The following is a 13,072-nucleotide window of genomic DNA, read 5'->3' on the forward strand; positions in this document are numbered from 1 at the left end:
TACGAGGCGGTGAAATATTTCTTCGTCCATGAGGAGGATGAGAAGTCATGGCGAGACATCATGCGGGTGCTGATGGGGTTGCCACGGGAACCACTAACATACCTGACGAGCACCAAGGTGAGGCGTCCTCATCCTCATCATGCATGAGGAAGTGAGAAAGGCATGAGGAGTACCTTCTCACACCTGCCGCGGCGACACAAATATTTCATACAGTCAATCATTACTCTTCGCCATTCTTTTTTTTCCTGGATAAATTCCTCAAGGTGTCATGAGAAGCCACGAGTAAACTTTTCTCAGGTGAGACGAATGAAGTTGCTTGGCTAACCTTGACCAAACAATTCAAAGACATTTCTCATCCCTTTAGCGCCAAGAAATATCCTTTAATTGTAAGCTCAGGCGTTAGCGCGGGTCGTCCTCCCCGTCCTGCAGAGTGGCATGCCATTGCTTTCAACACAACGGGGACAAAACAGTGTCAAACTTCCCGCTGTCCCCTTTCACACAGACACTGTCCCTCCCCTGTTGCAGCGCTGATGCAATGCCTCCATAGGTGTTCTCACGGCGCCTCCGTGCAGGGACAAAGGTGTGTCTTTTAGTCAGTGTGAGTCCTGGGTCCAGCTTTGTCCAGGTGGTGGTGAGTGGGCGTGGGGGGTGACTGGTGAAACTTAGAACCGCCCCCTCCCTCACCTTCGAGACAACTCCATAAGCGTCCAGCAGATCTTTCCCATCCATGCGGTTGTCTTGCACCCCCGCCCCCTCCAGGACTTCCACCCACCTCAGTGGTCCAGGAGAGAGTTGTGTCCTCCTTATTGCGGCCACTGTTCAACTCCTATCCTTCCATCCTTCCTTCCTTCCTTCGGCTCTGCTGGCGCTCAGCAGCGAGACAGAAGCTCTGCAGTCACATCATGGAGGGAGAGAGAGAGAGAGAGAGAGAGAGAGAGCGAGCGAGCATCCCTCCTCCTCCGCAGTCATCAGGCTGCTATGTCTCAGATTGGGAGTCAGAGTGAGAGCTTGTGGACAGGACCTTCCTCTTCCCTCTCCTCCTCCTCCTCCTCTTCTTCTTCTTCTTCTGCGGTGGTTGATCATCTTCTGTCCTCCTCGTCCTCCGTCCTGCAGCAACACTTTGGATTTCTTTCTGCGTCTCGTCTCCCTTCCTTCCTCTCCGCTCCGCTCCGAGGCTCGTGTTCGGGATTCGGAGGACGACGCGCACACCGGCAGGCGCGTGCGTGGCGTGCACGCGGACATGGAGCTGCTGCGCGTGTTGTTCTTGTGGATATTGCAGTGCAACAGCGTGCACGCGGACTCCATCATTCACATTGGTAAGACAGCGGCGCTTTTTTGTGGGTGGGGGTGAGGGGGGGTATGTGGGAGGGGGTGGGGGGTATGCAGTGTACAGAGGTGCGTGCGAGTGGGGGTGCATGTGCACGTTTAATGGTAGGCCCCCCACCCCCTCAGTAGCGTGCGTGAGGGGGAAGACAAGCTGTTGCTCAGTCAGTCAGTCAGAACAAGTGGTCCTACGGGTGGTGGGGGGTAGGGGGGCGGTAATCGTTGGGGGGGGGGGGGGTGTTCAGCGTCCACCAGAGAGGCTGAACTTGGAGGAGGACGTGTGGGACATCTTAATGAGGACAAACAAGGCGCCTCACACGCTCAGCTCCACTTTGACCCCCCGTGCAGGAAGTGATGCAGCAGGTCCGCTAGGAGGACAAAGACCGGGTCCAGCCTGGACCGGGAAGATGAAGATGAGCATTTATTGGAAATGTAAACATTCCAAACGCTGGCGTGTGTGGACAGCACGGCCGCCTCGCAGCCTGCAGGTTGTGGGTTTCAATCTGTCAGGACGAGTCCGTTGTGGTTCTGATGGTGTGACGCCGCTACGTCTTCAATGAGGTGGATGAGAACATCCCTGATGAGACACATTTGGTCCGCTGCTTCTGGTTCTGGTTCTCACACACACGATCTTGTAAGTAGAACTTCATGGTCATGTGAGATGTGGACCACAACGACAATCCTCAACAGGATGAACTCGCTGTGACCTCTGAGGCTGACTTGTGGCGTCGCTGACTGGGGGTGACTTGGCGGTGCCGGCCCACACTCGGATTGGATGTGACAGCGTAGAACTACAAGCCCCCCAACCCCCACACACACCCGCCCACCATGTGTCTCATCCCGTCTCTCAGTGTTATCTTCTGTGACGTGTTTGTCCCTCCTCTTCATCACTCTCAGCACCACAAATGAGATACAACCTCAGTGGACCTCATTCGGTTATGCTGGATCGTCAGCACCTATTCAGATGGAAACTCATGGTAGGAGAATGAGAATGAAGCAAATAGGTTTTTTTTTTCAAGTCTCAAGTCTCATTCTCACCTCACTATGACATCTCATCACCTCATTGTCATTATTTTACCACCTCATTGTGTCATCACTTTGTCATTGTTATCATCGCTCGTCATCTCACCACCAAATCTCATTGTCTCATCACCTCACCATGACAACTCATTTTCTCGTCATCTTACCACCTCATCATGCCGTCACTTTGTCATCTTTATCATCACTCATTGCGTAATCTCATCACCATGTCACCACCAAATCTCATTGTCTCATCACCTCATTATGACATCTCATTTTCTCATCGTATCGCCTCAACATATCATCTCTTTGTCATTCTTATCACCAATCATCTCATCTCATCACCATGTCACCAACTCTCATTGTCTCATCACCTTACCGTGACATCTCATTTTGTTGTCATCTTACCACCTTATCATGCCATCACATTTTGTCTCATCTTTATCATCACTCATTGTGTAATCTCATCACCATATCACCAGCAAATCTCATTGTCTCATCACCTCATCATGACATCTCATGTTCTCATTGTATAACCTCATCATGTCAGCACTTTGCCATCTTTATCATCACTTATCACCTCATCACCATGCGACCACCAAATCTCTTTGTCTCATCACCTCACCACGGCATCTCATTTTCTCATCATCTTACCACCTCATCTTGCCATCACTTTGTCATTCTTATCATCACATCTCATCACTTTACCATGACATGTCATCACCTCCTTTTCTCATCATCTTACCACCTCACCACGCCATCACTTTTTCATTCTTATCACTACTCATCACCTCATCACCATGTCATCACCAAATCTCATTGTCTCATTAGCTCACCATTACATCTCATTTTCTTATCTTACCACCTAATCATGTCATCTTTATCATGACTGGTCATATCACCTCATTACCATGTCACCATAAAATCTCATCACCTCACCATGACAACTCATCACCTCATTTTCTCATCATCTTACCACCTCATCAGGTCATCACTTTGTCATCTTTATCATCACTTATCATATAATCTCATTACCGTGTCACCACCAAATCTCATTTTCTCATCATTTTACCACCTCATCATGCCATCACTTTGTCATCTTTATCATAATTCATCATCTCATCTCATCTCATCACCGTGTACACACCAAATCTCAGTCTCATCACCTCTCCATGACATCTCATTTTCTCATCATCTCACTACCTCATTATGTCATCACTTTGTGATCTTTATCATTACTCATCATCTCATCACCATGTCACCACCAAATTTCATTGTCTCATCGTCTCATTTTACCACCTCACCGCATCATCCTTTGTCACCATCTTGATCTTTATCATCGTCATCACATAATCTCATCACCATGTCACCACCAAAAGTCATTGTCTCATCACCTCATCATTTTACTACCTTATCATGTCATCGCTTTGTAATCTATATCCTCACTCTTCATATCATCTCATCACCATGTCACCGATAAATCTCATTGTCTCATCACCTCATTGTGTCATCATTTGATTACCTTATGTCATCACTTTGTCATCCTTGTTCCTCATCATATCATCTCATCACCATGTCACCACCAATCTCATTGTCTCATCACCTCACCGTGACCTATCATTTTGACATGGTCTCATTATTAAATGCACAGGCAACAGGACAGATTTTTTTTTTTAATCCAGAAGTGGCGAAAGATTATCATGGCCTCATGACTTCCTCATTATCTCATCCAGTTGTAATGCTGGACAGGATCAGTGAGGCAGATCCTGGTGGCTAAGATGAGCTAGGCTAAATTAGGCTAGGCTAGGCTAACATATAGGCTATGCTAAGGTATAGGCAAGGCGAGGCTAATTCCAGTGTTTAGCAGAAGATGTTGATGTTAAATTGCGACAAGCTCCAGCAGCTGTACTCGATGAATATTCATGAGTTCGCTAACAGGAGGCGTGCTAAATAAATAACAATGATGTTTTCTTGCATTTCATTCTCATGACTGTACATGAGGTTTGAGACTGATGACACACATTTGACGCTGTGATCTCCTGCTGCTTTTAACATGCGACTTGGTTGTAAAAGTGCAAATCAAATCAAAAGGTGAAACGTATCCTGGCGATGATTGACATGTCGACTCACCAATGGCTGCACACCAACAACTGCTACAACCCGACCAATCGTAGAGCTGCGCGTAGTGATTGAAATGTAGAAGGCACAATTAGCTAGCTGTACACAAGGTGTGTAGGATGCTTTTTGGATTTGTAACCATTTCAGGTGTCGGATGGAGTTCTAACTTGGGTTGGGCCACAGCATGGTTTGGTGTCGTGGTTCTGACCTTCTCCTGCCTGCCGTCCAGGTGCAATATTCGAGGAGAACGCGGTGAGGGACGACGAGGTGTTTCAGTTGGCCGTGTCCGACCTCAGCTTGAGTGACGACGTCCTGCAGAGCGAGAAGATCACGCACTCCATTAAACTCATCCAGCCCGACAACCCCTTCCAGGCCGTGCAGGAGGGTAAGCAGCTTGCTTCTGGTTCTGGTTCTGGTTCTGGTTTTTCCTCCTGCTGAGGCTAACTGTGAATGTCAGGATCTACTCTGCAAAATATTGGGAACCCTGTTCTTAATCCAGAAGTATCATCAATCCTATTTCGGTTGTGTTTTTGCAACAAGGTTCGGTCCAGATCGGGTAAAAAGTTCTGGCCCGCCACTTTGTAATAACCCGCTCGATTTGATGAAGGTGCTCGTTAATCCTGAGACAAACGAGGCTAATTGTCTCGCCACGATCCTCAATTAGCGTCCAATTAGAGCACGAATGAAACGCTCACCTTCCTGCTCCCCACATGACTTCTTTCCGGGCTGGAGACGCTCCCACCCCTGCCCCGAACATGGCTGCCGCCACCGCTCTTGGTGCTTTTGCACGTTAGCATGTTTAATTCATCCTGTAGGCATATGCCTCCTCCTACCAGGTTAAAAACTGCGAGAGGAGCAAGAGGAAAAATGAAATCTATCCACAAGGACGCACAGAGCAAGCCCCGGGCGCGTGCGCCCGTACACACACACACACACACACACACACACACACACACACACACTGGCTGGTGATGTGAGCTTTGTTGACTGTCTGAGTTTCCTCTGCTGCCACTTGAATGTATTTTTCAGTTTAAAAATTCAACATCAGTCTGCTCCACTTCTATCGCTTCTTTTGTTTTTGCGTTTCATTTCATTTCTTTCCCCTGCGCTAACGACGCGCCGGGAAACCTGTGTGTCCGAGAAAGCGAGATGAGGTCACTTCCTGTCTCAACAAGGGCACGACGGCCATCTGGACAGTGATGACGACGGTGGTTTGTGACTCATTGGTGCATTTGTGACCCGTCTGGTCCGCCCCTGCGCGCGAGCCACCGTCCACAAATGAGAGTCGAGGGCGCAAGACGACGAGCTAAAAGCCGGAGCCGTCACCTCGATGTCCAGCGTGTTTGCCATTACATCAGGGGTGTCCAAACTCAAACTCACGGCCGGTGGCCCCTTCGTGTCAGTGCGGCTCACGCACCATGGGGAAACGGTCAGAGCACTTTAGCTTGCTGAAAGGGAACGGCTCACACTTGCCAATGTTAACTACAATCACGGCGTCAACACAAAGCATACAGTATGTAGCAACCAGGTAAACGCACACATTTTTACAAAACGAGCCGCACAGCATGCTGGGAAGCCGGAGGCCCTCTCGGCGTCGGAAGCGATGCTGACACCCAGCATGCCTTGCGGTATTTTGTGACTAGATTCCCAGAGTCCGTTCTTCGAGTTAACGTCGTTCTTTATCACCCACCCCGATTTTCAAAAATGGCAACTTTATTTGGTTGTTTTGTTTTGTTTCCCATAATATTACGACGTTTAAAATTACGATCTTATTGCCGTAAAATTACAACTTTTCACCGCGTTGGAATGCAAAGTTTTTTTTCCCCTTTCATATTTTGACTTTATTCTCATTGGTTTTTTTTTTCGCTTCTGTAGGCTTTTTTTTTTCCCCCCCAAGTTTATTCTTGTGAAATAATGACTTTTTCTTGTTAGATTACAACTTTTTTCTCTTACTATTTTAACTGTATTCTTGTAAAATTAGTTTTTTTTTCAAATTTTCCAACTATTTCAGCTTTCTTCAAGTACATTTTCTTCTCATAATTCTAACTTTATTCCCATAATATTTTGACTTTGTTCCTGTAATATTAGGCCTTTTCCTTCACTTAATTTTCAAAAACCGGCAACTTTATTCGTTGTTTTGTTTCTCATAAAGTTACGGATTAAAACGATTTTACATGTTTTACAAAAATGACATTTTTTCTTGAATATTTCAACTCTGTGCTATTAAAATGAGATTATTTTTCCTCATAATAGTACGAGTTTATTCTCATAAAATTACAGCTTTTTTTCTCTAAATATTTTAATTTTATTCTTGTTTTTTTTCTTCAAATTTTCCAACTATTTCAGCTTTCTTTTAAAGTAAATTTTGTTCTCATAATTCTGACTTTATTCCCATAATATTTTGACTTCATTCTTGTAATATTACGACTTTTTACCCAAACAAATTTCCCTTTTTTTACTTTTATTGTGTTGTTTTGTTTCTCATAACGGTACAGCTTTAAACAATTTTACATATCTTTCTTCATATATTTCATCTTCCTGCTACTACAATGACATTATTTTTTCTCATAATATTATGAGTTTATTCTCATTACAATGCGACTTTTTGCTTCTTTTTTTTTCTTCTCGTAAAATTACACGTTTATTCCATTTCTGCATTTTTAAAAAAACTCCATTTTCCTCTTGTAATTATGACTTAATTCCTACAGCATTTTCACTTTATTCCTGTAAGATTCTGACTTTTCCCCCCACCTTATTTTCCAAAAATGACAACTTTCGTTCTGATAATGTTTCTTTATAGGATTTTCATTGCATGGTATAACTGCTGTTGTACTATGCACATGACAATAAAACTCTTTTGAATCTTGAATCTCTTGAATCTTTAGTACAGTGTTCCCTCGTTTATCGCGGGCGATAGGTTCCCAAAATAGCCCGCAGTAAGTGAAGTTTATTTGTTTGCAATGATTATATATGTTCACCTAGTACACTTTTATATACTAGACGGGCATTAACATTTACTCACATTTGAAACACTCTTTGTTGGAATTTTAATGATCAATCTACTCGGTTGGACAAAAGAAATTATGAAGTGGCTCACACGTATTTCTTGTCCTGCCCCTTGAACCGAAGATTCATTTAGCCACTATTGACCACAACAGGAAACGGCATGAAGGAGATTGGCTGTAGACCACTGTCAATCAATCAAGATACGAAATGGGCGGGTTCTCCCGTAGCCAATAAGGACTGTTGTGGCTCGATATTGTCTATTGTGGGTTCCTAATATGCTCGTGCAGGCACGTAAACGCATACTGAGACAAGTGGCGCTGCACACGTCTTCAACATGGGCATACAACACCCTCTACTGGTAGCAGTAGTAAATACAATAACAGACACATACAACAGAGCACCGCTAGATCGCTCTTATTCACCACAAGGACGCAGAACACAATGCACGTTGTACGCTATTAAAATCAGCGAAAGGTGAGCCGCGATGTAGTGAGGGAACTCCATGGTACTAATATGACATTATTTGTCCTCATAATGTATTCTCCCGAGCCCCAAATGGCCCCCGGCTACACTTTGGACACCGCTGCGTTGTGTGAAAACAGTGCAGACGTGATGGCATCCTGGCGCCAACGTGCACAACGTGTCCGTGTCCAGGCTGTGACTCATATCTGCAAGATGACAAACGAGCAAAGTTTCAAAAGCGTGGTTTTCTGAATGGACTTTGGCTGCGACCACAGCAGCGAGCCGTGAATCACGCCGACAGAAGGAGACGATGAAAGATTGTGACCCGACCTGATTTTCGGCGGCCGTGACTCGTCAGCGTTGAGGTGGTGACGACTCAGAGGGTGATAATCCCAGCAGGTCTCTTGAGTTTTTGGTTGATAAGACGCCGCGTCCCAGTTTTCATGCTGTTTGCCCGCCGGCGCTCGTTTGTGTTTACACGCAACGAGATGGAAGTGATTTCACCTTGTGAGCAGCTCCCTGAGCTGCTGAACGACAACCACTCTACGTGTGCTGCTACTGAATACTGTGGACCCCCGCTCAAGTCACCACTCGCTCACTAATTTGCAGAATTTTGGTAAAAAAAACCCTATAAGATGATCTTATACAGGGACATGTAGAGCATGCTGTTAAAAAAGCCCACAGTTTTTATGTCTTCATGTGTCACCCATGATGTGTTGACGTTTCGGGCTTTGTTCGGTGGGCCTTGAACGCACCATAGAGCGTGCTGAGGGTGTCGAGCTTGTTGTTTAGGGAGTGGAGTGCTTCATCGGTCTTGTGGTGTCTTGTGCCGTGCGCTGATGGAGAGGCAAATATTTCAATTCCCTCCTCCACTCCAACGTGGCGGGAGAGTCATCGGCAGACACTTGATGGAGTAATCGTGCTGCTGAAGAGGAGCGTGTGGAAAAGAAATGAAATGAGCGGCGTCACATGCATCACAGCATATCATAACACTGCCTGACGCAGGGGGTGTCCAAACTTTTTCCACTGAGGGCCACATTGAGAAAAATCAACAAACAACACGTTTGTGGCGTCGTTGACAAAGGAACTTGTAATAAAACCTGCATGCAAGGAGACAAATCAACACGGAGAAAACGTCTCGCCTATTTAAGTTGGAACGTTTATATGCGAGCCAGACACCCGAGGCTATTTGAATCAGGTGATAAGCATGTGGAGGACTTGTTTTGGAGACAAGAGGCCTCCATCATTTATTCCATAATCATAGCAAGTCAGTGTGACCTGAATGTGTATCTATAACACTTGCGTTATAATGTAGTTGCTTTTTCAGTCTTCTGATTGGACAATGCGCACATGCCTGTGAATGTGTGTTTATGTGGACAGAGATCTTTTTTTTATTATATTTTTTTTAAATTCCACTCATGCGGACGCACACTATTGCATGGTTTGAGTTTCTAACGTCATCATTTGGTCATTTTTGTCCTCTGAAAGTGCACAAATGGTCATGCTCGCTGGCGTTGCACACGCACGCTCACGTCTTCGTGGTTGACATGACAACTGCTCTCATGGAGATGAAGCGGTCCATTCGTATGCGAGCCACCTGTTGGTGTGTATACACGCGCACGGACACGCACACACACCTTACGGGCCGGACTGTGGGTGTGTAGTGTTTGTGCGTCTCCTCACACCGCTGAATGGAGCGTTCACGGACGTCCTTCAACGGGAAGAGTTGCCGTGTCAAGCTCAGCAGGCGAAGCACGAGTCGTGACTTTTACAGACAAATCTTTTTCGTCCTTGGCCGGCGAAGTTAGGAGCACGCCTTCCAACAAAGACGACAGAGAAGCCGTCGGTCAGGTGGACTTCTGCACGGGTGGATTATCATTTCCAAGTGTGACAGTCGTGAAAAGAAGTGGTAGAGGTTGACGAGTGCTGCCTACTGAAGGTCCCTTGTGGGTCAAGCTGTAGTGGCGGCAGCATGAAGAACCCTTGAATGACTCATGGGCCGTGCTAATGAGGACTGGTGTATCTTTGAAGCTCCATTGATGAATTATGAAGAAGCCTTGGCCGCCTTGTTAGTGTCCGACAACGTGACACTGCGGCACGCCAACGCCGCACCACCGAGGGAAATGAGCCACTGTTTACACTTAGCCACTGTTGCGAGTAACGGCGTTGGGTAATCCTTCACCACTTCGAATTTCACGGCTTCACTCATCGCTGTTTCCTGGTTGAATACGGCCTGTTATGAGTCCAAGAATGTGCATATTGAAGCAAATATGTATTTTTTGCTGAAATGAAGCATTTTCAAGCATCAACAGGGCTTAATGAACTCGGATGAGGCATTCAGAAGACTCATTCAAAGATGTTATGATGGTAAGCACCAGGCAAAAATGCACAGCGGAGTGGAAAAAACCATACAGAAGTCGCACTGGACTATAAGTTGCATTTTTGGAGAAATTGAGAAAGTGAGACCAGACAGACAGACATTTCATCTTGAAAGGCAAGTTCTAGTAATAACACTAAAATGGAGAACAACAGGCCAACAGGCTGTTAGCGTAACACATTAAAACGAGCCACAAAGTCATCTTTGTTCATCGCCTTGGAGACAAACTGCTGACAAGCCGTGGAGATGTGGCCGTCTGGCTTTTAGCCCGCCATGAGCTTTTTTGTTTCCTTCGTTGCAGTTAAGAGTATCCTCCGCTTTTAGCCAGTCCCTCACGAGTTTCTCCTTCACTCCAAACTTTCTTCCTGCTGCTCGATTACCGTTTCCGGCTGCGTGTTTCACTGCTTGCAGCTTGCAATCTGCAGAATATGATTTTCTTTTTGGGGTCCGTCTTTCACACTTGTCTTTTATAAGCGGCGTGTGAACAGGCACGCAGACGAAATATTCAGATATTGTGTTGGCAACGTCATCGTCGGCGGTACGGGAGTGATAGGAGTTGCGCATACTGGCTGTGATATCTTCATATCATCGACTAAAAAGAGAGAAACTTGTTTGGGTGGCTTTATTTCAGAGGGGGCGGCAACATCTTGTCTCTAGCATAGCGACAGCACAACTGACAGCTCCCCCATACAACAGACATACTCCACAGATGCACACATTAGTGCCATCTCGGGGCACTGAAGTGGAACAACATGACACATATACTTTGTAACACTGGCACACAAGCCTAGAGCGCCCTCTCGTGCCTGTCAGTGTGGGAAAAAAACATAAGTCGCTCCGGAGTACAAGTCGCAGGACCAGCCAACCCATGAAAAAAAGTGTGACTTGAAGTCCGGAAAATACTGCATTCTCCACTGGCCACTAGGTGTCGGTAATGTTACATTGATGAGACAATAGCCCCCGCAGAAGTACTGCACACAAACGGAAAGTAAAAAAAGAACAGCAAGGGTGTCCAAACCTTTTCCACAGAGGGGCCGCGCACTGAAAAATCAAAGAGTGCGGAGGCCACTTTTATATATTTTTTGGAACCAGCCCATATAGCTATACAAAGACGTTTTTATATTTTTTATCAACTTTTTCTGTTTGGACTTAATTATTGTAGTATTATAACTTTTTACCAAGCAAATTTTTCCAGAAATTGCAACTTTATCCTCCGTTTTGTTTCTGGTATTATGACTTTTTTCCTTTTACTTTGTGTTATATTTTTATCGTAATATTATGACTTTATTCTCCTAATATGTAAACCTTATTCTCGTAAAAATGTTTGTTAAATTGTACTTTAGAATGTGCCGAGTGTGCAAAAAAAAAAAAAAAAAAAAACAGCCGTGGGCCGTAAATGGCCCTCAGGCCTCACTTTGGACTTGGATATTATGTCTTGTTTTCTCTTATTATGTTGACTATATTGTGTAATAGGAGTGTAAGGGTGACTATAGGGGTGTTACTTCATGTCTAGAGAGCTGTAATAATGTTAAACAACATATTTAGACGGTTGTAAATATGTTTTCTATGGCTAATATGTCTTATTTTCTCTTATGTCTACTATATTGGGTAATAGAAGTGGTGGAAAGGTGACTATAGGGGTGTTATTTAATGTCTAGAGGGCTCTAATAATGTAAAAAACTATGTAATTTAGAAAGTCGTAAACAGTTTTTTCATACTCTAACTACGAAAATATTTAATTCCTAGATAAGGACTTCTCTTTCATGGAAATTCAGTTATCATGGTCAGGTCTGGAACCGATTAACCGTGATAAACGAGGGACTACTCGTGATGTGACGTTGGCGAAGGAGATGAATCTTTTGAATGGCTCTCGAAAGAGAAGATGCAAACTGATTTGCAGACATAAGAAAATCTAGTTCTGGTATGCAACTGGGAATCGGTTGTGATTGTTCACGTAAAAGAGCCGTTCAAAAGACTCGTGAACGTCACATCTATAAGCCACATAAGAGAAGTTGATGCAACAAGGGTGAGCCAGAGCGGTGTGTGGTGTGTTTTGAAGTGAAGTCTACCAGGAAGTTGTTGACTCAACATTAGCTCCTCCCACTCTGTCTTCACAGCCGATTTGTTCTGAAAATGTTGATGAAAATGAGTCAGCAGTGCAAGTGAGTCGTATTCATGTGCGTGCTCCAATTATGTCCACACGTGTGTGTGTGTGTGTGTGTGTGTGTGTGTGGGTGTGTCCACGTCCCAGCTGCTGTCCGTCGTTGCACAATGCTGCTCAGCAGCTAGCAGCTAGTTAGCATGCCGCGCAGAGAGCAGCGCTAATATTGTGACACTTTGTGTTGAAAAATGTCTTGGTGTTATTTCTGGAAGAGCGGCTTGTCGTGTCTCTGCACTCCTCGTTTGGTGAGCGCACAAACGCACAAACTCGCTGTCTGGACGCATCAACTTGCAGGGAAAGTTGTCGCTCGCTGCACAGTTTGTGAGTCCATGGGAACAGTTGTGTGTCATGGTGTGCGCGCGTGTGTGTATGTGTGTGATGCATTCGAAGTGTAATTAATTCAGTGGACGGGCTTGGTGGTCATGGCTGTGTCTGGCTTGGGGGTCTGGGGGGTGCTCTTACTATTTCTAGTGAGACACAAGACGGCGGCCATGATTGATTTACTTTGCACGCAGCATGGCGCGCCTAGTGGGCATTGTGGCGGGGTTCTTCTCCTAGAATGAAAGTGGAAGGTTCCAGCAAGAAAGTAAAAGCAAACAAAAGCG

General features: G+C 45.4%; 1 protein-coding gene across 4 annotated transcripts in view; it reads left to right on the forward strand.

The window, feature by feature from the left end:
- Positions 1-952: 952 nt before the first annotated feature.
- grid1b (glutamate receptor, ionotropic, delta 1b) overlaps positions 953-13,072 on the forward strand; it is a 163,343-nt gene continuing 151,223 nt past the window's right edge. For 3 of the 4 annotated variants that reach the window (XM_054769135.1, XM_054769136.1, XM_054769138.1), the window contains exons 1-2: positions 953-1,316; positions 4,691-4,846. In XM_054769135.1, coding sequence (XP_054625110.1) covers positions 1,241-1,316; positions 4,691-4,846 — 232 coding nt within the window. In that variant the 5' untranslated portion in view covers positions 953-1,240. Of the gene's footprint in view, positions 1,317-1,612; positions 1,958-4,690; positions 4,847-13,072 lie in introns of those variants that run through there. The other variant, XM_054769137.1, reaches the window with a different exon arrangement.

The sequence above is a fragment of the Dunckerocampus dactyliophorus genome, chromosome 2 (assembly GCF_027744805.1).
Source record: "Dunckerocampus dactyliophorus isolate RoL2022-P2 chromosome 2, RoL_Ddac_1.1, whole genome shotgun sequence".
Taxonomy (NCBI): Eukaryota; Metazoa; Chordata; class Actinopteri; order Syngnathiformes; family Syngnathidae; genus Dunckerocampus; species Dunckerocampus dactyliophorus.